Source organism: Equus caballus, chromosome 29 (assembly GCF_041296265.1).
Source record: "Equus caballus isolate H_3958 breed thoroughbred chromosome 29, TB-T2T, whole genome shotgun sequence".
NCBI lineage: Eukaryota > Metazoa > Chordata > Mammalia > Perissodactyla > Equidae > Equus > Equus caballus.
In genome coordinates this window covers 29,749,976-29,776,632 of record NC_091712.1, presented here as the reverse complement: position 1 = coordinate 29,776,632, position 26,657 = coordinate 29,749,976, and the positions used below count along the sequence as shown (strand labels likewise).

General features: G+C 38.1%; 1 protein-coding gene across 2 annotated transcripts in view; it reads right to left on the bottom strand.

The window, feature by feature from the left end:
* Positions 1-26,657, bottom strand: part of CUBN (cubilin) — a 256,261-nt gene that overhangs the window by 179,248 nt on the left and 50,356 nt on the right. For both annotated transcript variants that reach the window (XM_070254934.1, XM_023632206.2), the window contains 6 exons: positions 24,896-25,026; positions 13,107-13,299; positions 10,656-10,816; positions 10,049-10,230; positions 8,613-8,769; positions 5,333-5,520 (listed from right to left, as the gene is read on the bottom strand). In XM_070254934.1, the coding sequence (XP_070111035.1) occupies positions 5,333-5,520; positions 8,613-8,769; positions 10,049-10,230; positions 10,656-10,816; positions 13,107-13,299; positions 24,896-25,026 (1,012 nt within the window). The remainder of the gene's footprint in view (positions 1-5,332; positions 5,521-8,612; positions 8,770-10,048; positions 10,231-10,655; positions 10,817-13,106; positions 13,300-24,895; positions 25,027-26,657) is intronic.

Sequence of the window (26,657 nt, the reverse complement as noted above, 5' to 3'; positions counted from 1 at the left end):
CAGTCAATTCCTTTAAATGAATTCTTTCAGGCTGAAGTGAATTATATCCTGCAGTACTGAAAGGGACGGTTCCTACAGAGCTAATTTTGTGGTCCTGCTGAATTCGTGGGTGTTTGCGAGGCGCTTTAGCATGCCAGCAGAGCCCCAGCCCCTGCTCAGAGATTTTGCCTCAGCCCACACACATGGTCTGTGAGCAACGCTGGCCGGAGGGCTGGACCTCACCGCTCCTGGCCAGAGCTGCTCGTACTGCCTAAGGGGCGCCCATCCATAAGCATCCACGCCTTTGCTGTCAGGCTCAAAAAGATTAGCCACCTGTGCTGGTCACTTGTCACCAAGGGAAAGTCTGGTTGGTTGTAAGCACTTGAGGTAATGGTCATGTAAAGTCATGGCTGGGGTGGCCGTACTGTAGCTAAAATTGTGAGGTTGCAGAAACTCCAAGGAAGCTTTTGAGGGGAGAGATGGGAATGGAGTATCCGTATGCAGGGAGAAGGAACAAAGCCAAGAAAGAGGGGAGAATCCGCTGAGCTGCCTTTGTACCTGCCCTCTCCTGGCTTTTCAGTTCGTTCTGTTTGTCATGAGCCCTCTTACTTCCCTCAGAGGAGCAGTCCTTTCACAAACGTGAATCTTTCCCACGTGGTTTAGTCTGAATGCGTACCTGCAACGAAGAGTGTAAAGCAGAACAGAGAAAAATAGGAGGATTGCAAGGTCTCAAGAGAAGATGTTTGACTTCACAAATGTGCAAAAGATTTATTCTGGAATCTCACAGATGAGTAAGATTGGCAGTAATTTTTGGAAAAATTCTAAATCAGATGCTAAAAATAATTTGCCAGCATGTAATGAAGAAAGAGGTGATTATAATAAATGACCATTGCTTACCTATGAAGAAGTCATGCTAAGGTAACATAAATTTCTCTTTGCAATAGTGTCACTAGAGTGGTAGATCCAAGGGCTCCATGGACAGTCTCTCATGCCACCTCCAAGGGTGACAGAAAACCATGAAAGAGAGTACAGATAGAGAGTGTGTGGGGTCATGGCTTAGAGCAATGGCCCTCAGCCACAGTGCCTTGGAGAAAGTACCTGGCTTTGTCACCTATAACCTTTGTGACTGTGGACAACCTGTATTTGCCTCAATCATCTCACCTGTCAAATGGGGATAATAATATTTCCTACATTGCAGCATTGCTGTGATAATTACCCAGCAAATAAGAAGTGCTCAGTAAAGATCAGATATTATTATTACCAAGTTGTTTGAATAGTGCTCTCCCAAAAGGGTTCAATAATAGATCATTTTAACCAAAGAAACCTATCATTTTGGAGTATTTGAAACAGGCACCATCTTGTTTGACATTTTTATCAATCTTTGAAGAAGAGGCCAATGGCCAAGGGGTCAAATGCAAATGAATAATGCTCTACAGACCAGAGAATCAGGATACAGAGGAACCTGAGGTGATAAAAATTTTCAGGTAAAACAGTCAAATATAACTTACTAGGAATAATATCCTATGTATGGTTATGAAACCATTATAATTCATGTAAAATTGACCTGAAGATTATAGTCTTAATACAGTCCAACGTTATGTCTTGACTAACAATTCGCCCATTTAACCTCAGCTTACAATACCAGAAGTGTACGAGTCAGCATCCTTGGCCCTAACCACATTAGTTGGAGTGTTGCATCCAATCCAGGGCCACATTTGAAGAGACACTGACATACAAGAGAACATGCAGAGGAGGGTGTTCCATGAGAGCATGCCATATGACGACTAGTTAGGGAAACAAAGGATGAGGATTGGAGAAAACAGGCCATGACTTATGCCGATCTCATTGTTAGACCTAGGACAGTGAATTTATGGACTCAGACTTCAGTCTACACTCACTCTCTCCCCTTCATGCCTCTTCGCACTACGGTCTCGCTCCTGCTCCCATCCCTCAAACACTGCTCTGCTCAGAGTCACATTCATCTCCAAGGGACACTTGTCAACCTTAACACTTCTTGACCGTTTGGGAGCATCTCACCTTGTTGGTCACTGTTACCTTCTCTTACACTCTCTTCCCTCACCTTCCATGGCACCATATCCTCATAATTTTCCTCCTGTCTCTTCTCAGCACATGCTTCCTGCTGACCTAATACATGCTCTAGCCTTCCTGTACCTCTCTTGCTGATTTCTCCCCAATCCATCACTTCTGTCTGTATATTCCATCACCTATTGGAAATCTCTTCCATGAGGAGACTCAGACACAAAATAAAAATGAAATCAAGTTGTAAAATACAGAAAGAATCCTTAGGGTTGACTTCCCATGACTGCACAAATGACATTTCCTCCCGTTGACTATTTTATTTCCAAATCTGAATCATTTTGTTTTGCCCAGAGGACAAAATAATAAAGGATGGATTAGCTTCCCAATGGGATCTTTACCAACCCACACCTCTCAGCAAGCTTGGGCACCATGTCTGACGAGGACCTAATCAAGTCCTTTCACAGTTTCAGTTTTAATAACTCAAAATAACTCAATTCTGGCTGCAGCAACAATCACTCAATTGGGACTTGGCTACGTCACTTGAAAAACCCTTTAACTAGAATTAATTAAAATAATGAAAATTAGATTGTGCATTTGTGGCTTTTTCCTTCTTAAATGGTTATTTGTACTTTTAAAATTTCTATCATAGACCAGCCATTGTAGCAATTGCTCTGGTCTTGCCCCTTGGCTTACAGAGACGGAAAAAATCTCCTCCCTCTGGCAACAGTGTCATTCTTTGGAAGACTTCACCGAACTTCTGGTTCTCATTCTGTATTTTTGCTGCTTTCACCATCAATGTTGCACAAGATAAATGGCATGGCTGTAACATCATCTATGAAGGGCCTCTAATTAGCTGCTCTGCAGTTGTTGGAACAAGTATCTTTTATTTGACACTTTTTAAACACCTCCAAAAACGATCTGATGGGCCTTTTTGTGACCATTCCATCCTCAAGTAAGTCCAAAGAGGTGGGGTACAGCCTCTGGAAAGGTTTCATCTCATTTCCTCCCCACTCCTTCTGCCAAAGCCTCTTTTAAAGTCCATGTCAAAAGCTGCTTCTCTGCAACCTTGCCCACGGTGCTTTATCAAACTGCTATGACGGTGCCTGGCGTATGGTAACACATGCAACGCTCTGCAAGGCCGTGAGTTCTACTTGGTTTGTGCTCAGAGTGGTAGCATTGCTGTGAATGTGTAGGAATTATACAAAAAGGCTAGTTTGGAATTGAGTTCTTTCTCATTAATTAATAGCTGTCATTAGGCTGATGCTAAAATATGGCTGTGATAATCAATTTAACTTGAACCTACGGAACTCCTATAAGGTTCCAACTCTATCATTGGCGCCTGGGTTACAAAGTCAGAAGGAGACAGCTTCACATCTCATGCCTTCAAAAGTCCATAGTGCAGCAGGTCATGTGGACACAATCACAACTGGTAAAAGTATATGACTAAGGGCTGCGGTTGTGGTACGAACAAAGGGCTTGGAAAGCAACTTTTCCATTTTTCTTAAAGAATGAACATGATCTCACCATGTCAAGAAAAGGATGTCTACTCCAGGTAAATGGAATGAGACAAGCTCACCTTTAGTAAGCTTGTGTAGACCATCTGAACACCAGATGAAGGAAGGTGGACTTTAAAACTGTTGTCAAGTTCATGCTTGTAAGTTTGTTTTATGCTATATCATATTTTCTCTGTATACTAGGAAAAAAAAATCTTTCTAATGGACAAACACTATGGCTCCTAATTTTACGATATGGAAATTTTCTAAATATAAAGCAAGATTGTTTTTTAACCCAAAAATGTATCCCTCAAAAACAAGGGAATCCATATATTCAGGGCCTCACAAAGTCTCTCAAAGTGCAAGAAGCTTTCTTTTCTTTGTCTTGAAAAACAAAGAAGTTATTCAGAAAAGATATGCTAACCCCAAACAATCTTAATCAATGCTAGTTTTTTTAAAAAGAATTGGTAAAAAGAGAGTTAAGAAAATTTTACACGGATAAAGTACTTTTTCCTGGGAATATATCCTCAAAGATTATAAGTGCTGATGTCAAAAGTTTTTGCCAGCAAGACTTCTAAAAATCATCGACCACCTTAAAAAGAAACACACTAACTCATCGTGTCAGGGGACAGGCGGGATGGGGGGAAATGCCCTAACGTTGTCGAAGCAAGCACTCGTCAATTCAGAAAAGATTTCTAGTGGAAATATCATATGTGGATTCAAAAGTACTATAGATTAACAATGTAGATGGATATAAAGATAATGTGTTAGATGACTTAAAAAGTGATTTTATTAATGACGAAAACTAGATGGCAAAATATATGTAAATAGTCGGAGTAAAATTGTTTTATGAAGTGTGAAAGTAGAAACCAACATTTCCAAATTAATAGTTTATAAAATATATAATTTTATATATGAATGTATAAATATATTAATAAAGTAAGTAAAATGAGTAGCTGCCTAATTTTTCAATCTATAGCCCTCAAAAGTTGCATATGCAAGTTAGCAAAAAAACTTTTGTAAGTAAAATATCTTATTGTAAAAATGGCAGATGACCTCACATTTTGGGTTGCCTAATTTTTAAGCAACTTTTACTGCATAGCATTATTTATAAAGAGTTGAATAAATGTTACTGGTGGAAACTTCCATTTTTACAAAAAAAATTTACTGAAATGAACTTAAATTTTAAAAAACAAGAATCAAAAACATGATTCCTACTATCAGGCAAATTAAGTATTAAATATAGCCACATTAACCCAAACATTTTCTGATCTCTTGTTTATAGAGAACACACATAAAAACAACCAACAAAAATAGAAGTCATTCTTCTACTTCTTTTTTTTTTTTTAAGGAAGATTTGCCCTGAGCTAACATCTCTTGCCAATCTTCCTCTTTTTGTATGTGAGTTGCCACCAGAGCATGACCATTGACAGGCGAGTGGTGTAGGCCCAACACCGGGAACCGAACCTGGGCCGCCAAAGCAGAGCACGTCAAACTTAACCACTAGGCCACCGAAGCTGGTCCCATTCTTCTACATTATTTAAATAATAGGAGGTCAATCAGTCCAGAAGTTACATTAAAACCTAAAAACTTGGATAGTTCTTCATGTATGTAATTTAGTAGATTAAATATCCTTAGTACTAAGAGGATGCAGTAAAAGAGACAGGAAATACACCTGTTCAAGTACCAGGGGTAGTTGATGTATTATAGGTGTGTAGGGCAGGGTTAGGACTCGGTTCCACAAAACATGATGACTTCTAGCTTGGTTTGCCTAACTTGACCTGAAAATGCAGTGATTTATTGAGCTTCAGAATACGTACCTCTAAATAGTCTGTGGAGCAGTTTGCGTGATTTTCCAATTCGAATGCTAAAAATGTGTAATTTAAAGTGTTGCCAGTTGTTGCTTGGATGGTCCAGTTGCAGCGCTGGTTGTCTGAATAGGGATTTGGGTAATGTATACTCTCTAAGATGCCATAGGCTCGATTCACAATCACCACGTTCGTACATGCTGGAAAAAATAATCATGATTGTTAAGAACCATTATTTTATTTATATATATATATATATATATATATATATATATCTCATAATTGCTCCAAGATGTGTGTGAGATTTTCCTTTAAGAATATATATATATATACACACACACACATGCATGCATACAAACATGTGTATTATATATACATATTTGGTACAGCATTTTTATAGTGAAAGAGTATCCATTTAGAAAAAATGTGAAATGATACTTAAGTGAATTCATAAACTTTTAAGTGTCATGAAAATTGCTTATGTTAAAACAGGCATCAGAGTCCTGTGAACTGGTGAAGAGTAGAATAGCTTAGCACTACTCAAAGATCAGTCTAACCTGTTTGTTTAGGGAAGTATATTAGACCCTCTGTGTTTCTGTTTTTCTAGCTTTAACATTTGGAAGGGACAGAAATCTTGACCTTTAATTCAACAGTCTAAAAACACAAAGTCCAACGTGAATGCTAAAAATACACAACAACATGGCTTTGTTGAACATTCTAAAGTCAGCATAAAATTCACAATAAAGGCTCCGTTATTCCTCTGGTTAGTCATCAGGAGGTACCAAACGAATAGACAGAATGTAAAAGACTTGAAGAAAAAACGAAAATCGTAAATTTCGAAAAAATGTCTTCAATCCAATGGTGGCATTTTCTTCAACTGAGTTTTCAACAAAATTATATGAGGTACCTCTAGGCAGGGGCTAGTCCTGGGGGTCAGCACCAAATTCAGCCAAATCTAGTGACTTGAAGAAGGCGTACATATGCCTTTTCTCAAGTCTGTTTCACATTGTCTGTATGATGCGCAATAAAAGAGAGTAGGAAAATAAACATTGGATTTAAAGTGTTATCTCTGAAAACGGTGGTTCATAGATGCATTCCTACCACAACACTGCGCCCAGACAGGTGGCTGGAACAGCATTTATAAACTTTGCTATGGAAAAGTATACATTTGTGGCTCTTTAAAATCTTCCATTGCTGCATGGAGCAGGGGAATCCTCACACCATTTCTCTGAAAATCTTTAGGTCACAGTTTTGTCCACAAAGGTTTTCTAAAGAATAATTTTCTTGGGGCTGGTCCCGTGGCTGAGTGGATAAAGTTCCACACACTCTGCTTTGGCAGCCCGGGGTTCGTGGATTTGGATCCTGGGCGCAGACCTACTCCACTCAAGAGCCATGCTGTGGAGGCATCCCACATAAAAAATAGAGGAGGTTTGGCACAGATGTTAGCTCGGGACTAATCTTCCTCCAGCAAAAAAGGGAGGAAGATTGGCAATGGATGTTAGCTCAGGGTGAAACTTCCCCACCAAAAAAAAAAAGAGAAAGAATAATTTTCTTGTTTTAGCTGCCTATGAGAAGTTATACCTACAGGATTAGAGAGACTGCTATAGCTTGCCTCAACGACCACAAAACAGGGCATAGGAAAATATATCCCGTTAAACCATACGGGCTGAACTCAGCACTCAGAAATTATACTATCAGCAAACCTTCAATTTCAAATGGCAAATTTTACAGAAAATCTCACTGCTTAGCTCTGATTTTATCTTTAAGGACCTGTATCTCCTGTGCACTAAGTTACTCCTTCAGTGTCCTGAAATTATGAGAGAAAAATAAAATATCACAGGAATAAAAAGAAAAGTAAAGGACTGTTAATAAACAGTCTGTCTGTAATCAGAAACAAATTAGCACAGCAATAATAAAATTAGAGAGATGATTATACATTCAACCAAATAGATATATCCTGATAGAATTTGGGAGAACTTTGCATATGCTAATGATGAATTTCTGAAGAACAAAGCTACATATCCTTAAAACTCAGTATTCAAAACTGTCTAGAATTCAGCCTAACCCCCAGATGTGAGTGTGACTTTTCAAATTCACACATAATCAAGGTTAAACATTAATACTCTTTCAACTAGTCCAAAGGGATATTGTGTATTCAGATTATGATCTTGAGACTTTCCATTCCATTTTTAGCTAATCATGCCAAAATTATGGATAAATTTAGATTTAGTGGGGCAAGGAACTGCACTTTCAAAAACATAAGCAAAGTTTTTACTAAATAATATAAACTCAAGGAAACCTTGTTAGAAAGGATTCTAACTTTAGAAAAGTATTTAATTCTGAGCTGGAAGGGAGTTTTCACTTAAATTTTCACCTAATTTATTCTCCTCTTTTAAGAGAAGAAATTATGGAACCCCAGAGAAGAAAAGTGACCTTCTCAGGGGTTAGGGGCCAGGACAAACCCCCGGGTCCCTTAATTTCTTGTTCAATACTCCTTTATTTCCACCGTGTTGCCTCATGGGAAAGCAGATTTCAAAATGGCATCTTTAGTGGCTGGCCCGGTGGCACAGCAGTTAAGTTCGCACATTCCACTTCAGCTGCTGGGGTTCATGGGTTCGCATCCTGGATGTGGACCTATGCACCGTTTGTCAAGCCACGCTGGGGCAGGCATCCCACATATAGAGTAGAGGAAGATGAGCACGGGTGTTAGCTCAGGGCCAGTCTTCCTCAGCAAAAAGAGGAGGATTGGTGGTGGATGGTAGCTCAGGCTAATCTTCCTCAAAAAAAATAAAAAAATAAATAAAAATAAAATTGCATCTTTATAATGACCAGATTTTTCCACAGTAAAGAATGTGCCCACTAACATATGATTCACAAGATCCATAGTTTCCTTTGATAAAACTGTTACGTTCTGAGGTATAAGATAAAAAAAATCGTGTGGAAGATACTATGTACAAGGGAATAGTGTCTAATGAGATGATTGTAATGTTTGATACAAATGAAAACCCACTAGCTGTTCACCTGTTACAGTGATCTTTAGCTGCATTGCAACTATCTCAGCATATTAAATACTCTCCGAAGTTTCCATAGCTTCCACATGCTTTAGTTGTATGATGTTAAATTTGATGCATACTAAGTATTTCTTCCTCAACTAGAGTGCAACTTTTCTCATAAGAAGCTAAGATTAATTTCAATTGCTCCAACCAATGGGTTACGCTTATTTCAGTTTGTTTCATTCATCAAGAGATGGAAGACCCGCTACAGGCCCCGAGCAGCCAGGATGCATACTTACTCTGCTTGTATTTGGCCAGGAAGCCCCCTCCTTGTTGACCTTCATCTGTCCTCAGTTTTAAAGTCATGCTGTCTCCACTAGAACGGATGGGAGGGGGTTTCTCATCCCCACAAAGCTGACTTAGCAGATGAGAGCTGGTACTTGGGCCATCATACACCTTTAATAAAACATTTTAAGTGTCAGATGATTGTGGCTATAAATATCATCTAAAGGACTCTGTAATCCTTAAGAAGTAGGGAAAGGCATATATATATATGTCATAACAAAAGAATAGCCCTGAATCTAAATATCTTTAAAAATTATATTTAAATGTCCATAAACTTGGGCCATGAACTCTGGCCTTTCAGCTATGGCTGTGTGTAATAGTAAGGGTGTGAACTCAGGTTGAAATGTGAAGATCAAAAATTAAAGACTAGGGGCTGGCCAAGTGGCATAGTGGTTAAGTTCCCGTGCTCCACTGTGGTGGTCCAGGGTTTACAGGTTCGAATCCTGGCACAGACCTGGCACGGCTCATCAAGTCACACTGTGGCGGCATCCCACATAAAATACAGGAAGACTGGCACAGATATTAGCTCAGCGACAATCTTTCTCAAGTAAAAAGAGGAAGACTGGCAACAGATATTAGCTCAGGGGCAATCTTCCTCACCAAAAGAAAATGAAAGAAAGACTAATACATATTTCTGAGACCATAGCTGTTATCAGTAGTCCTTCTTGCTTTTTGATTTCATAGTTTATAATTTGTTACACTTTAAAATATTTTTTATTCAGATTGATTTTTTAAGATTTTATTTTTTTCCTTTTTCTCCTCAAAGCCCCCCGGTACATAGCTGTATATTCTTAGTGTGGGTCCTTCTAGTTGTGGCATGTGGGATGCCGCCTCAGCGTGGCTTGATTAGCAGTGCCATGTCCGCGCCCAGCATTCGAACCGAGGAAACACTGGGCCCCCACAGCAGAGCATGCGAACTTAATCACTCGGCCATGAGGCCGGCCCCTCAGATTGATTTTTTAATGGACAAGGATAATTGCTGGTTCTGTAAAAAGGTCTACTTGGAGGACTTCAATTATCTTCTCTAATTCACCAGTATAATCCTCTAAATTATTTTTCAATGCATATACAGAAATTATATAGGTAATAAATATGATAAATCTCCTAACCCCTTTTGGGAGATTTTAACCATATCTTAATAGCCCATATTCATTCTTTTTTAAATACTCAGTGTACCAAGCCATTCAGTAATACATGCTGCCAATAATATACGCTTAGAAGGCTATCATTTTCATCAAATTTTTAAAAATTTTTAATTTTGTTTAAATTTTTATGTGGATTTTTTTTTACATGTTCCCCTTTCCCCAACCTCAAAAATAAAAATAAATGCATTTATGTGTGTTGGGCGAGATGACAGCAGTGAATAATACAACTGAGACGTTCTACATACAGCCAGATAATCTAAAGTGCAGTTGGGATGATACTCCAGGTGGAAGTCTTCAAATTCCAGTTCAAACGGGCTGCCGTGGCTGGCTTTCAACCACCAGGAGCATTCGGAGCTGTGGTAGTAGGGCATGGGGTAGTTGGGAGACGTGAACGTGCCGGTGGGAGTGGTGAGATTGCCCCCACAACCTAGAGGAGAAAGAGATGGAATGATGCATCTCCTTTTCTTTCTGGTGAAATTGAATCTTCTTGTCTATATCACACTAGTGCTATTGTTTCACCTCTTTAAACCAAGTTGCAAAATAAAACTGTTATCACCAGAGAGTAGCCAACCTCTAAACTTAATTCGCATCCCTGTATTTTCCTTTTCCTAACCAAGACGACCAGCTTGATGAAATAGACCAGGGAACTAGAACACACTCCCTTACTTTGTCTTTCAAAAACAAAACCAAGATGTCTGCTGTTAACTCAGAAATATTTGCAATGTTGAAGTTTATTACAAATAGTAATGACAAAATACAGCAGGAAAAAAATGAATAAGAGCATGGCGATCCAAGAATCAAGAAACCGAGCAGGTTGGACCCTCCAAGAAAAGGCAGCTTTCAGCTCTTTACCTGTTAATGATCCATCCCAGTAAGCCGAGAATCCGGGCCCTGAGTCCAAGGCGTCACTCTGAAACTTTAACCATAGTTTGTTACTGTGAGAGATGATTCTTGGAGGGAGATTCGAGCCACAGTATTGTCCCAAGGATGGTGACGTTTCATAGCCTCCGTCTCTGTGATAAAATATAAATGTGACCATTTATTAGGTTATTGATAATATTACTGCATAAAAATTTAACATTATTTGAACTTTGAGATTGTAAACAAGTTTATGTCAGTCAGCCTCCCTCAAAAATACTCTAAAAAAACCACAATTTCAAGCTTTCAATTTTTCACTTTATTAAATAGCATTTGAATACCTTAATAGAGAATATCCATCATTTCTAGTTGGCATGACATTGTATATAACCAATTGTAAACAGAGAGAAGATGTTTAATCTGTCAAACAAAGCATCTGGAAAACGTGTCAAAGAACACAGGATAAAGAAGCCATAATTATTAACAGTATAAACAAATTTTGCTTAATTTTATAGGGAAAACTTAAATGTTTTCCTTCTAATTTGAAAGTTTTCAAAATTTAATATGTCATATTTGACATATTAACAAAATTTTGAAAATAATTCTCTCCCCAAGAACTTTTGGGGGTCTTAAATCTAGTTTATACTCTGTAGCTTTTTCAGACCTAAAAAGAAAGGACGCACTCAACATTAAAGTCCAATGATTAATTGCTGTAAATTAAGAAAATTAAGTTATTTCAGCATAATATGGTACAATTATGATTTATTTTAGTATCTTACTTTATATCATGGGATAAATTTTATTATAAAATAGTATAAGATTCCAGGCTTTTAAAATGCCAAATAAAAAATCTGACACAGATGCACACCAAATTGATGAGCCTAATTTAACTCAATGTAATAATCTGAGGAGACAGCAGTATATAATATATATATCAATATGTTTACTTAGCTTTATTGCAAATATAACTTTTTCAACTCATTCTTTCAAAGTACCAAAGAAAAAATGTCTTATACCGAAATTCATAAGCCTAGGTACTACATGAACACAAAAAACTTTGTGAAAACTTTAAGACAAGGTTGCTACCTTACCATTATTTTTGCAATATAATTAGACTAAATGCACAGTGAACAGCCTAAAATTTAAATTGACTTACATAAAGAAAGCAGGTATTTGACAATTGCAAGTATCTAATTTCAGAGGAGTACATCTGTTTATTCAGCCCAATTAAATCTGGACTTTATTTTCAAATATTTCCAATAAAATAATCACTTAAAAATAACCACTAAAGCTCATGCAATTTCCTGTTTTTCTTTTAAGACAGGTTCTAAATGACAAACTTTATATCTTGCAAGAAAGAGGACAACAGGGAGCTTTACAGAGAATGTGCGTATTTTTTCCTTAGCCTTTCCAGGAAAGATTATGCATAAAGATAAATTATGAAAAGGATTATGATGAAGTACAGTCATGCACTGCATAACAACATTTCGGTCAATGACGGAACACATATGTGACAGCAGTCTCATAAGATTAGAACCACATAGCCTAGGTGTGTAGTGGGCTATACCAACCAAGTTTGTGTAAACACTGTAGGGGAGGAAGAAATTTTCCTCTACCCTTCTAGGTTCCTCCCACTGGCCTAAGAATTAAACTAACATGAGTCATATTAATAGGAGAAAAACAAAAGTTTAATAACATGTATACATGACAGAAACCCAGGAAACTGAGTAACTTGCCAAAACTGCTCAAGTCCTCACCTTAAATACTGTCATCAACTAAAGACAAAAGAAGATGTTAGCGGTGGGGGGAGTCAGGGACTTTAAAGAGAAGGAAGGCAATTCACAGGTAGGCAAAAAGGAGCAAACATTTGGAAAACGAGTGTTTGGCCAGATAGAAACAGAAGAACAAAGAGAGGAGCCCAATAAACAGACTTTTCTAGCTTCCTCCCTGTCTACGACCTAGTTCCTGCTATGCTAAGGTGATAGTTTACTTCCTGAGACAGGTTTTTTAATCTGAATTCTCTTAGGCAGTTAAGGGGGAAGTAACATGAAAAACTTCCTGAATTTTTTGTTCCTTAAAAATAATCAGCCTAGGGCCAAGCCGGTGGCCTGGTGATTAAGTTCAGCATGCTCTGCTTTGGCAGCCTGGGTTTGGTTCCCGGGGGTGGACCTACACCACTCGTCAGCCATGCTGTGGCAGTGACCCACATACAAAATAGAGGAAGATTGCCACAGATGCTAGCTCAGGGTGAATCTTCCTCAGGAGCAACAACAACAAAAACAACAGCCCAAAATAATTCTCATGTTAAAGAGACACATTTTGGAGTAGTAAATTTTGTTCCCCTTCAGGACACTTTATGATGTTCACACAAACAACAAAATCACCTAATAACACATTTCTCAGAACTTATCCCCATCATTAACTTACACATGTAAAGGTGCTTACCTGATTTCCACAAAATCTGCTATACATCTTCCACCAATGGCGTCCTCCAAGGAGAAGTTTGTGAAATGCAATGCAATCTGTTGGCTGGTTTCCACCGTGATCCTATAAATGCATTTCCAGTTGTTGGGATAATTATTGGGGAAGTTTGGAGAAGTGAATGTCCCAGATTCATCTGTATAGTCTTCCAAGCATGCTGTGAGAAGGAATAAACCACAAGAGAGAAAACAGAAAATATTATGCTACACTTATAAGACATGCAGGAATATATACTTCATTCATTTGTGCCATCAGACTTGAATTTCAATAGGCCATTCTGGAATGTTCAAAGAACGATTTCCTTTTGAAACAAAGTTTTTGAAATCTCAAATGCAAAAACAATTATTAATAATAAACCTAAGCTGTGTAGTAGAAATTGTTACATACATTACAACTTTTTAGTACTTGGAAGGGTTACAATTTTTCCAATCCATTCAAATTATCATAAACATTAAAAATTAGGCTCAAATACAGAAATCACAGGAGGGGCCTAGAAATAATTCAATCTGTCCTCCTTTTTATAGACTTCCTTTAAAATGGTGTTCCCCAAGGCATGCATTTATGAGAAATGAGAAAGCAGGTACCTCAGCCCTGTCGTAAAGAATAGGAAATGAGACTAAGGAATCAGAGGGATCTTGAATCAACACCCAGCTCAAAAACTGACAAACTAATCAACATTGGGCAAATTATTTCACCTCTCTCTGAGCTTTATCTCTAAATGGAGATGGTAAATATTTCTTTTGGTGAGGAAGATTGGCCCGGAGCTAACATCTGTTGCCAATCTTCCTTTCCCCTCCCCGCCCCCCACAGCCCCAGTACATAGCTGTATATCCTAGGTGTAAGTCCTTCTAGTTCTTCTGTGTGGGATGCCACCACAGCATGGTTTGATGAGCAATGTGTAGGTCCGTGCCCAGGACCAAAAGGGGTGAATCCCAGGCTGCTGAAGCAGAGTGCACAAACTTAACCACTACACCACCACACTGGCCCCGATGGTAACTATCTTTGAGCATCCATGTAAGAGTCGGACATAATGCAATTAAAGGGCTTGGCACATGGTGCGTGCTCAATAACTGGCAGTGATCATCATTCGGTGTCAAAATACGACAGAAAAGTGTAAGAAAAGCAGACCATAAATATGAGGAATAAATTAGATGTCTCATATAAAACATTTAGATAGTACTTAGACAATTTTATGCCCTAAATAAATATCAACTGCTCTACTTTAAGACCCATTCAGTCCTTCAGACTCTATATTTACTAACTAACCAACTCAATCTCTTATACCCTCCAAATCTGAGATATTTTCCAAAGAAAATCTGGTTTCAATGGATTTTTCATGTATCTTTAATTATATCCAGTAATAACAGAAATCTAGAGTCCGGGAGTACACGTAGGTCTCCGACTGAAAAGTTTTGGGGAAGAATGAACTACTATACTCTATCATGAGTCAAAAAAGGAAAGGAGGATGTTTAGGTGTGCTATTTCCCCAGTTGCTGCTTTATAATTATAATTAGAAAAGAAAAGAGGAAGCACTGGTACTGAGAGCACAGAGACACAGAAAATATCACAGGTTCTACTACCTATGCATAGCCCTCAGAGTAATAGGCATTCACCAAATATTTGGTGTACTCTATTTTAAACAGCAACCAATCAAGGCTTTACTTCATTGAAGGAATCGACAATGATATTTAACTTCGAAGATGTATATCATATACTTTTCTATAGTCTGCTAAGATATTTCTTCAAGGGTCAAGGAAGGAAGGGAAAAAGCAGGGAGGAGGCAGAGGAGGGAGGGAAAGAGAAAGGGGGATAGAGGTAGTATGTTAAGTATTTCAGATCCAGTAATGAGTATTACTAAGATAAAAATTCACGGATCAAATAAACATTAAGTGAAGACTATGACCCAGTGTCCCTGAGCTGACAAAACTGACAGACTCATTGACCACCACCACATTCAGATAGCTTTAGCCATTAAATCAAATATCTAGAGACAATTATCTATTCATGTCACTTGTTCTTAAAGAGATAATGTTCCTTGCTTACCCACTCTACTCCCAGAGGGGAAATATAATTGTGTTGAATATTTCTAATGCAACTTGTAATTAGTCTCCAGGACAATGGTGTGTATAGTCAGGTTCCCATGTAAAGGAACCTGATTCAATGAAATTTTTGAGAAGTAATGATGAGTAATTTCCCTGTACCTTGTCCATATGCAAGTGATTATTGTGGCACAATTAATCTCTTCTGAAATTTTAATTTACACATCAATATTCTTTTCTGTTGCTGGCATAAAGGTAAACACAGTCCGTGATGCATTGAAATGATCTTCACACTGCTCACTTTGTCTGAACTGCCTTACCTAACAACCTCCCCACCTCCCCCAATACACCCTTTAACAAATAAACTCTTACCCATCACTTAAGGTCAAATTCAAATATCACTTCTTCTATGAAACTTTTCTCAATCAAGCAGAATCAATTTCCTTGTGCTCAATAAAACTTTATGCAAAGATCAATTTGAGCCCCAAACACATTTTATTGAGATTGTTTTTATGTGAGCATACGTCCTTTACTAGATGTCCAAATATGAGTAGGACCTTATTAACCATTATTAACTGTCACATCCCACATTACCTGACCCAGATCACGTGTGACAAATAGTGGTTAAAATCATATTACACGATATATTGAAAATTGCGATGAGGGGACAAGTATCTCATTTCTTTCCACTCTCTTTGTTCCATTCTATTGCACCCTCCACTTTTCTCACCTCATTTTCCCTCTCTCTTTCCTATCCTCTCTCCTGGGCACGTTGAGATTCTTTAATATTTTATATTGTTTATTACATTTAAATTACAGGAATCTCTGCCTTCAGCCATGACAAGTAACTGGTACTAGACTAGCCCCTCTCCATAATAACTATAAAAGTGAAAAAAAATATACGAAGCGCTAAACAACAGGCAGACCAAGATTGCATCCTTGACAGAAAGAAAATTCATGAGATACGACTCGTGATTTCCTTGGCTCTTGGGCAGAATTTTCTGACCACTGCAGTTTGCTGAAGCCCAAGTAGAGAATGATAGTCCTGTTGAGCTGAGGAAGCAGGGATCAGAGCTTGGGGATACCAAAAGAGCTGGAACTGTAGGGAAATGCGCCAGCAAGGAAGAAGAAACAGAGAGGAGAATCAGACATCTGTGTTCGCTATGAATTCTTGGATGAGCCTGGGCTGGGCATACATGGGGCGAGACTTCAAAAGGAATACCAGAGAGCAGCTGCTACCAGGCTGGAAGCAGAAACAAGATATTAGAGACCAATGCAATTCTGGGATACGCTTGAATTCTCTCCCAGTCAGAAGGAGGATGGCTCTTGACACTCCAGGCACTAGCTGAGACACCAGAAAGGCCACACTGTAGGAGTGAAGACCATGGACAAGAGTAGGCCTTTTCTAGAGCTTCTCTACCAAAGTATAAATCTAAGTCTTGACAAGACCTGCAGGAGTGAAAAAACTTAGAGGTATCAAGTAATATAGTGTCCTATTGTTATGGAGATAGCTACACAGATCAATGGGATAGAAGAGAGATTCTTAAGCAAATCCAAATACATACGGGCCCTTAATTTTCAACAATAATGCAAAAGCAATTCAGTGAAAATAGGAGAATCTTTTCCACAAATAGTGTTTGAACCATTAAATACCATTTGCTAAGCAACAAATAAACCTGGACATATAACTCACATGATATAGAAAAATTAACTCAAAATGGATCTTAAACATAAATGTAAAACCTCAGATTATAAAACTAATAGAAGACTACACTGGGGGAAATCTTCATAAATTTAGTAGGCACAGATTTCTTAGACAAAATACAAAAAACACTAACCATAAAAGGAAAACAGGACATATTAGACTTCTGCTCTTCAAACCATACCATTAATAAAAAGAGATGGCCAGCTGCACCCAGGGGGAGAAAATATTTGAAATACTTTTATCTGACAAAGGACATACTTGTACCCAGAATACACAACTTAGAATAATAATAAGGTAGCTAACACAAATATGAATAAAACCTCACAAAAGAAGATACATAAATCATCAATAAGCATGTGAAAGTGTACTCAGCACTATTAGTCACCAGGGACAAATTAAAACAACAATGAGGCACTACAACACAACCACTAGAGGCTAAAAGTGAAGATTGACAATAGCAAGTGTTGGCAAAAATGTGGAGAAAGTGGAATTCTCATTCATTGCAGGTAGGAATATCCATACAATGGAAGGTTACTCAGCAATAAAAAGAAAAAAATTACTTATAAATAGAGCATGAATAAATTTCAGAAGCATTATCCTAAATGAAAGAAGGCAGACATACAAGTGTGCAAATTGTGTGTTCTACTCCTATTTGCCTTTGGAACACGCAAAACTAATCTATAGCGATAAGAACCAGATCTGCAGTTGTTGAGATAGAGGATGTGGAGAGATCAATTAAAGGGACATTAGGACACTTTCTGGGATGAGAAAAAGGTTCTCTGTGTTGAATGGAGTGGTGATTACAGGAGCATACATATTTGTTATAACTACAGATGAATTTTACTTTATGAAATTACAAATAAAAGTCCATCTTATTTTAAAAGTTTGAAAGTTCCATGCAAAGACAGGTTGAGTTCTCTAAAGGAAATCCAATAAATAATTCAGATATCCAGTAAATAATAAATAAAATTAAAATAGAGAAATAAAAAATATTTTTGAAGGTACACTTGCTATAAATATTCCATAATAGAATTTTTAATATTAAAATTTTATTGTATTTTTATAAGATTCTATATCTAATTTTACAAAGAGAAAAACAATGGTTCTTTGAACTTAATGTATCTATTTCTTGAAAGGTTAGTAACTCCTCTTATCTAATACTGAAGTCTGTACAATGTTCATGTTTTATTCTCTTGACGGTATAAATGGTTCTTTCTAGAATAATATTAATACTGAGAAATATTAATGTAGGCTTTGTTTTCCTCTTATGCTTTGCAAAAAAGCACAAATAATTAAAATTGAACATATTCCCATAAAAGGATATTCACATATTGCCATGATGCTTATTACATCAATACAAAATGCAAACATAAGAATGCCTTTTGTTTATATCTTCTATTGCCAAAGGAAAACTCATATCCAAGGCCAGTTTGCCTTTTTTTTTTTTTTTTTTTAAAGATTTTATTTTTTCCTTTTTCTCCCCAAAGCCCCCCGGTACATAGTTGTATATTCTTCGTTGTGGGTCCTTCTAGTTGTGGCATGTGGGACGCCGCCTCAGCGTGGTTTGATGAGCAGTGCCATGTCTGCGCCCAGGATTCGAACCAACGAAGCACTGGGCCGCCTGCAGCGGAGCGCGCGAACTTAACCACTCGGCCACGGGGCCAGCCCCCAGTTTGCCTTTTATTATGGCCTAACAACATTTACAAAGAGACGAAGAAGGAAAGAACATTCCTTCCATCCACTATATTCAATCAAGCTAGCAACGGCAAAACACATCTCTGACGATCAAAGACAACTATTGGCAGGCCTCACATATCTTTCTTTCTGACCAATCTCAGGAAAAAAAAATGTAAAGCAAGAAAAGAGAAAACAGACAAATATCCTCTGTGAACCCTTACAGAATTACAAAACTACATTTTTCTAAAAGTCACAATGCACCTTTGCCTCCACTGAGCGTTCTCAAACACGTTTAGTAACATAGCATTCAGCTCATTTTCAAAGGGGAAAATCCAAAACGTGGGTAATCTTCCAACCCACAAAGGAAGGATGATGTCAGCCCCATGTGATTAGGGTGACGGGAGCAGAATAAACTGGCCCTGTGGATAGAAGAATTTATCTCCTAGAGAGACTCTAGATTGGGGATAACTGCTCCTGCACCCCCTGCTTTGTCGTAGGTGATAACCTGTGTGATTATCCAGTTCCATTAGGGATCAATCTATAGGCAACGCTCTCTGAAACCATGCATGAGACATTTTGTGTCTACATGACCTCAGATTTTCCAGATTTGTGCTCAATAGTCAACCCAGGAGCCATCATCTGCTTCTACTGGCATATTTGGTTTAATAGTCTTCCAAGTGAAGACACCAGGGAAGATAAAATTACAGGTTCAATTTCTCCTTTAGGAAAGAGAACCAAAATCTGACATTTTGCTACAATACGCTGCTAGGCAGTCACGTCTTTTCCCTCGCAGGCGACCAGTTCAAACGAATACGAATATGCGCCAACTCACGGAAGCAGCTGTTGTACAATTGTACTTGGATGTCAGTAATTATATTTTAAACCTGGTAGTCATGGTGCTTTAGAGCTATTATGCAATTTTCACATAGAATATCTTATTCTATTGTCACCAACTATAGGAAACAGCCAGGCATTATAACCCCCACTTTTTAGAGAGGTTGCAGATGAGGGATCTGAGGCTCCTGGAGGTTAAGTTCTGAAAATCACTTAGTTCAGACACAGCACAGAGAAAATTCCACCCCAGTCCTCTCTTTCCAAATCCCGTGCTCTTTAATAATCCATGGTTTCTCTATGTAGGGAATGTCGATTAAGAAATGAAGGCGAGTAAAAGACTAGGAAAAGCACAATTAAATATTTTGTTTAGCAGTTTCATTCTAAGGACTAAGACATATAATAAATTAAATAAGATCAATCTACTGAGCTGGGAAGTGCACGGATACCTGTATTTACAAAAATATGAGAAAATACTGACCCATAAGAAAGCAAATCTTCAAAAGATCAATAGACTTACTAAAAACCTTTCCTCTAGTGGGAAAATATATGAACATCTCATCCCAGAAAATACAGAATTCAAGGTGGATAGAAATAATCGGAGAGGCTTGTGACTTGCCCAGAGGTTTCCAAGTTAGCATCAAGGCTGGGACTAGAATCAAGACTTGTGACTTCACCTTCAGCCTTTCCTTCCCCGTATCACGGAAAGTGCTTTCCACCATGGGCAGTCACAGTCCAAGCCACCGACATCTCAGTCATAATTCTACAGCAGTTTACTCACTAAGACTTGACTTTCATTGTCTCTGATGAGCTGCAAAGTTTTCACTAGAACCACCGGAATTGCTTGGGGAAAACCCCCACTGGACCTATTTGAATCAGAATTTCTGGGTGGGGCCCTGATTTCTGAATTTGTAACAAGAAAATCCCACCCCAAGTCTCTTATGAACACCAGAGTCAGAGAACACTCCTCTACTGGACTGAAGTTTTAAAATAGAAACAGAATTCTCTCTATTCCTTTCCTCTAAAGAAATCCTCTTTTGCCCTTCTGGCAATCATTTCTTGGCTTCTCACTCTTAGATGCCTCTTCTGGGCTCATTCCAGGATGATTGATGAAAAACAGCACTAAACACCCACTGAGGATAAGTGGGAGCTCTGAGCTGGGAATGAGGAGGTTGGGAAAGCCCCCTAGGGCCCACTTTTAACCCTATATTGACGTGGTTCTGGTACTTCCTGGCCATTCCCCCCAGATAATTGTAAAGCTCTTCTTTTTACAGAAAGTATGAAAAGTCCACCACGGTTCTACCACAGCTCTGAGTTGAATGCTACCAGCCACACCATGTACAGTTCATCTAGAGCATTCCCAAGAGCTAGTCTAGACATGGTAAGGCAACGGGATTAGATGTTGGGAGTGGATTGTTTTGGTTCGGCTTCTAAATCAACTAGCTGTGTTTTCTTGGGAGGATAAATTCAACTACGGATTTCAATTTCCCTCATTTGAAAAATAAGGTAATGGAAAACATTATGGAGATTCCTCAAAAAACTAAAATAGAACTACCATATGACCCAGCTATCCCACTACTGGGTATCTACCCAAACAATTTAAAATCAACAATCCAAGGTAACATAAGCACCCCTATGTTCATTGCAGGACTATTCACAATAGCCAAGACATGGAAGTGCCCAAGTGCCCATTGACCGATGATTGGATAAAGAAGATGTAGTATATATATATATATATATATACAATGGAATACTACTCAGCCAGAAAAAAAGACAAATTCATCCCATTTGCAATAACATGGAAGAACCTAGAGGGAATTATGCTAAGCAAAATAAGCCAGACTGAGAAAGACAAACACCAGATGATTTCACTCATATGTGGAATATAAACAAGCACTGGGACAAAGAAAACAGACCAGTGGTTACCAGGGGAAGGGGCGTGGGGAGTGGGGAGTGGGCACAGGGGGTGAAGGGAAGCACTTACGTGGTGACAGTCAAGAAATAATGTACAACTGAAATCTCACACTGATGTAAACTATTATGAACTCAATGAAAAATAAAAAATAAGGTAATTCAACTAGATTAGTCAATTCTGACACACCATAAAAACGCGTTTACATCAGTCATACACAGACACAGATATTGCAAACAGCTTTCATGAAGTAACACTAAACTTAGTAAGATAAATTCTGATACTTTCTATCCTATTCTTTTCTATTCTATTCCACATTTTTCAAAATCCAGGGAGCAACCTAATAAGTTCATTTCATGATCCACTACTGAGTCTCGAACATTTCAATGTTTGAAAAACATTGGACTAAATGTTATAGAGGTTTTCATCTACTGTTAAAGTACAAAATGCATCAGGTACATTTCTCTATTCTTTCTTATACTTTTAAAGATCCTTCTTGGTAGGATTACATTGATGTATATACAGTAGATATTAATAGAATATAAAATCACAATTTAAATTAGTAAAATTTACTAATCAATTATATTCTCTCAGAATTCAAATATTTTGTACTTTAATTAGCAAACATTTAAAACATAGTCTCATATTAGTTACTGAGAAATTCTTAAGACTACCCGCAAATATTTAGTTAGTTCTGTGTTTCCATTTCCCCGGGCACATCTGGATGAAGGCAGAATCAGTGAGGAGGGAGGGAGGCAAAGTAATGACCAGAAGCGGACTGCTTCCCTCCCAAGCACATATTTAGGGGCTGACATCATAGCTCCACGGCATGAGCTACAGATGGAAAAGTAACTGGATTCGAGTCGGGACGTTTAACCTTTATCAGACGAAGACAGGCAAGACTCGAGCAGAGAAACGCACCTGCTGAGCCAACGAACTAAAACTCGACAACCAAATACTGTCATTATTGCTCTGAAAATAACTTCTGCTAGAGCAAGAAAATAGGATGAGGACCAACGATTGAGCTTTTCCCTGACACTGTTTTATTCTTCAGAAAATATTGAACATAAGATGACAGCTGAAAAGAAAGAGTGCTAACGCCTCCGCATTTCCAGGTGGGCAGCTCACGCTGCCTGGAGGGCTGGTCCTCTGCCTGGCTGTCAGCAGCCCAACCCCAACATCAGTGCCCTGAGCCTCGTCCTTTCCTGAGTGTGTCCTGCAGGGGCCACCCTCAACTATTCATGAGAGCCAGTCACTCCCATGCTGATCTATGGAAACTGAGGCAGGCTCCAAAATGCTAAGTTGAGGGTGTCATATGCCTCTTGGATCCAATCATCTGAGGATTGTTAAGAATATTTGCCTGTGTTAGGCCAATGAGTTCATCCAGCAAAAGACAGGCACACAGTGACCAGCCAGGCTTGGCCAAGGGACAAAAAGAGAGCACACCCTCCTCTGTGATTTCAGCCCTGTCTGGACCCAACAGAGTCCAAAGTAATGATGATCACACAAAGTAACGACTGGATAATCTTCGTGTTTGCCGCCTCAGGATGCTCTTCTGTTTTATCACTCATCTTTTCTTGTGATCTCTTTCTTAATCAGTTTCCTCTTCTGCCCAGCTTGCTTCTTTCCTTTTTCTCAACTTACTTCGATTTTACCTGTATCTTATCTTTCTGAAAACTTCTTTTAATTAAAAATTTAACTTAACATCCTCCCTGCCAGATTATTTTGATTGCTCTCGGTTTTTACTGCACCAGATATTGCCTTACAAGCTAGTGTGGTATTAGCAGAGCTGTTTTAGTCAATTCAGAAACATGTCTTACTTTACATAATGTTACAAAGATTTCCATAATACTTTCCAGAGGCCCCATCTGCGTCATATGTTATCTAAGATACAGCTAGTTTATTCATGCAGCAAATTAAACTTGTGTTCATAGTTGATTAGAGCCAGAAGACATCCCAAAGACCATCAAATCCAATCCCTTAATTATACAGATGAGAAAACTGTGGCCCAGAGAGTTCAAGCAACTTGCTCCAATTCCTAATCTAATATTCAGGGTGATTTGGGCCAAATATATGAGGCAGATAAAACCACAGAAGTATGGAAAATTGTGTGCACACTGTAATTTCTTGAAAAGCCAATTTTGGTCATTGGATGTTAAACACCTGAACGCAGTCCAGTGACTATGTCAGTCGCGTAACAGAACTTATTGGAATTTATGGAGATTCAATTTCCCATGTGATCGAGCTGGATAATGAACTGTCTCCCAGAGAGAGTCCCACAGGAGAGAAAGGTGTATGACTCTCTCACCCTCGGGATTCTGGAGAAACCGAAAGCCATGCTACCAAAACACAGAACTTGAACTACTGCAGAAAACAGCAGTTTCGCTTGAAATGAAGAGTAGTGGTCAGTCACTCAGTGAAGAAATAAATGAGAAATTGAGTAAGTGGGAGATATTTTTTTAACTTTTATTTATTCATTCATTTATTTATTTACTTATTTAGGCGATGAACTCCTAAGGATTTCTAGATGCAAGACTGTGTCAGAGGGAATTCATCCTGGCACAGGAAAGGCTTCCAGCACTTTCTGAAGGGAGCATCAATGAATCGCACCCTGCTTCTGGGGCCACCCAGAGGCTGTGAAATGTTTGGGAAGCTCAGTCACCAAATATCTACTGCAGCTCTACACTGGATACTATTTTGGTCCAGGAAATATCTTTCCAAATATGATGCAAAAGGACAACTCAGACTCTCTGAAAAGGTACATATCCCAGGTGGGAATACGAGCCTAACAAAACATGTCACCCTCATAAATTCCATGGGCTTTTGGGGCCGGGGGCATCGCTGGTTTATATATGACCTCATAGACCCTGCTCACAAAAGATATTTGTTTCCTATGCTGCATTTGCCAAAAGCAAAGTAATGATGAGAATTAAATAATAGGAAAAATACAATAAAAGGAAGAAATGCCCAAAAGTTTCAATTTCATTAAGTCAAATTTAGAAATGTATATTTTGCCAAGAACTCTTCCATTTTCTGCCAAAGAATTCCATGCAGTAGTCTCTCATGCTTATCTGCAGCTGTCCTTCTTCCAACTTCTTAAAATAAGTATTCTGACTCTTGGGTAGCTTTTTATTTGATAAAATTTTAAACTTTACAGAAAAGCTGTAAGAACTAGCTCCTGAATTTCTTTTACCCAGATTTACTACATATTACTATTTTGCCCCCATTGCTTTCTCTCTCTTTCTCTCTCTCGCTCTCTGACTTGCTCACTCACTTAGTATCTGAACCACTTGAGAATGACTTGGAGACCCCGTGTATCTTTACCTCTCAAAATATCAGTAGACAGTTGCTAAGAACAAAAACATTCTCTTACAGAACCACTGCACAATTATCAAAATCAGAAAATGTAACATTGATAGCATACTCTTGACTAACCATTACTCTATTTTTAACGAGGAAGGCACTGGAGTCGCTACACTTTTTTCTCTACAGCTTTCATTGTGTGCCACAGATTTGGGGATGAAGGGCTCTCATAGTACCATTTTGTAATGGAGTAAATGAAACTAAGTATACAATGCTGCTTTGTTACCTGCTGATGCATCAATGGCTTCATAGTTTATTAAAAAGCCTTCGTAAGCAAGGTCAGAGTCAGCCACAAGTATAAGCATTAATGAGTTGGTACTGCTAGTAAGAACAGGCGGGATGGATTTTCCACAATATCTATTTGAAACCAAGAAAGAATACAGGTTTAAAAACTTTTGGTTCACTTGAAATGATGTACCAAAAATTAGGACATGTATAAATAATAATAATGCTAATAATATCTCCTATTAACCTTAAAAAACAAACAAATATATTTCACACACAGAACATTGACAAAGTTGCTGAAGATCATCCTATTTGTTATCACTTCCCTGAAATGGTTTTATGTGTGTGACCTGTCATGTATAAAAAGCTTAATGAAATTAAAAGTTACAAGCTATCCTAGGTTGCCATATAGCATATTAATGAACTTATTAACAGAAATGTAATAAACTTACATAACAAATGGAAATTATACACCATAAACTCATAGAGCACACTGTCTAGAGTCAGCTCTATCACTTAGAGGCATTCTGACTTTAGGTAGATCATTCAACTTCTCCGCACCTGAAACAAGTAAAAATCTAGACAAAATATATAAAACAATGGCTCTCAAGACACTGGGTATCAAGCAATGAAAGACAATGACTCTTCAGGGACAAAAAACAAGTGAATATAAAAGCAAAACCGGAAATGATCAAATTGTTTCCAAGTGCCTTAACAGCATCCCAAAACAGAGCTCAAAAATACTTACAGGATACAGTAATGTCTAGTGAAGAAAAACACAAATTTAAAATGTCAGGCATCCTATCAAATATTATGAGGCATGAAAAGGTGGAAATTATAAACCATAATGACAAGAAAAATTGATCAATCAAAATACAGCAAGAAATGACACAATGACATTAAAATAGTTACAATTGTATCCCAAAGATTTAAGAAGCTAGAGGAAAAGACTAATGCGTAAAGTAGAGACAAGGAAGAGATAAATGATGGCCCAAATTGAACTAGTAGAAATGAAAACTAAAATGTCTGAGATGAAAAATATGCTTGGTAGGATTAATAGCAGAATAGATATTGCAGAAGAAAAGATTAGTGATCTTGAATACATAGCAATAGAAACTTTCCAAAAGAAATACACAGACAACACAGACTCAAAATCAAATGAATGAGTATCAGTCATTCAAATGAGTATCAATCAGTTGTGGGATGATATCAAATGGCCTAAGATACATGTAATCAGAGTCCCTAAAGGGGAGGAAAGGCAGAAAACGTATTTCAAGAACTAATGGCCAAAAATGTTTCAAATTTGATAAAACTATAAACCCTCAGATCCAAGAAGCTCAACAAAAAATTTATGATGACTGAGAAAAGCCAGACAAAAAAAGAGTACATACAGTACAATTCCATTTTTATACAATTGCAGAACATGCAAACTAATTTAGCGTGATAGAAAGCCAGTTAGTGGTTTCCAGGGGATGGGGATGAGGCAGAAGTGAGAAATTAAAATGGGCAAGAAGAAAGTTGGGGGATAATGGATGTGCATTATCTTGATTTTGGTGATGACTTCAAGGTATTTACACATGTCAAAACTTAATTACTAAAAGCCAAGGCTACAGAGTAGCGAGTAGTGATGTGGAAATGGTCATTAAGAAGCATGTTGATCTCACCTGGTTCTTATAACACAATATAGGTTTTAACATCTTCACTGAAGCAGGAAAGGTAGAAAGCAGGAAGTTTTTGTGTTCATAAAACAAAAACAAAATAAT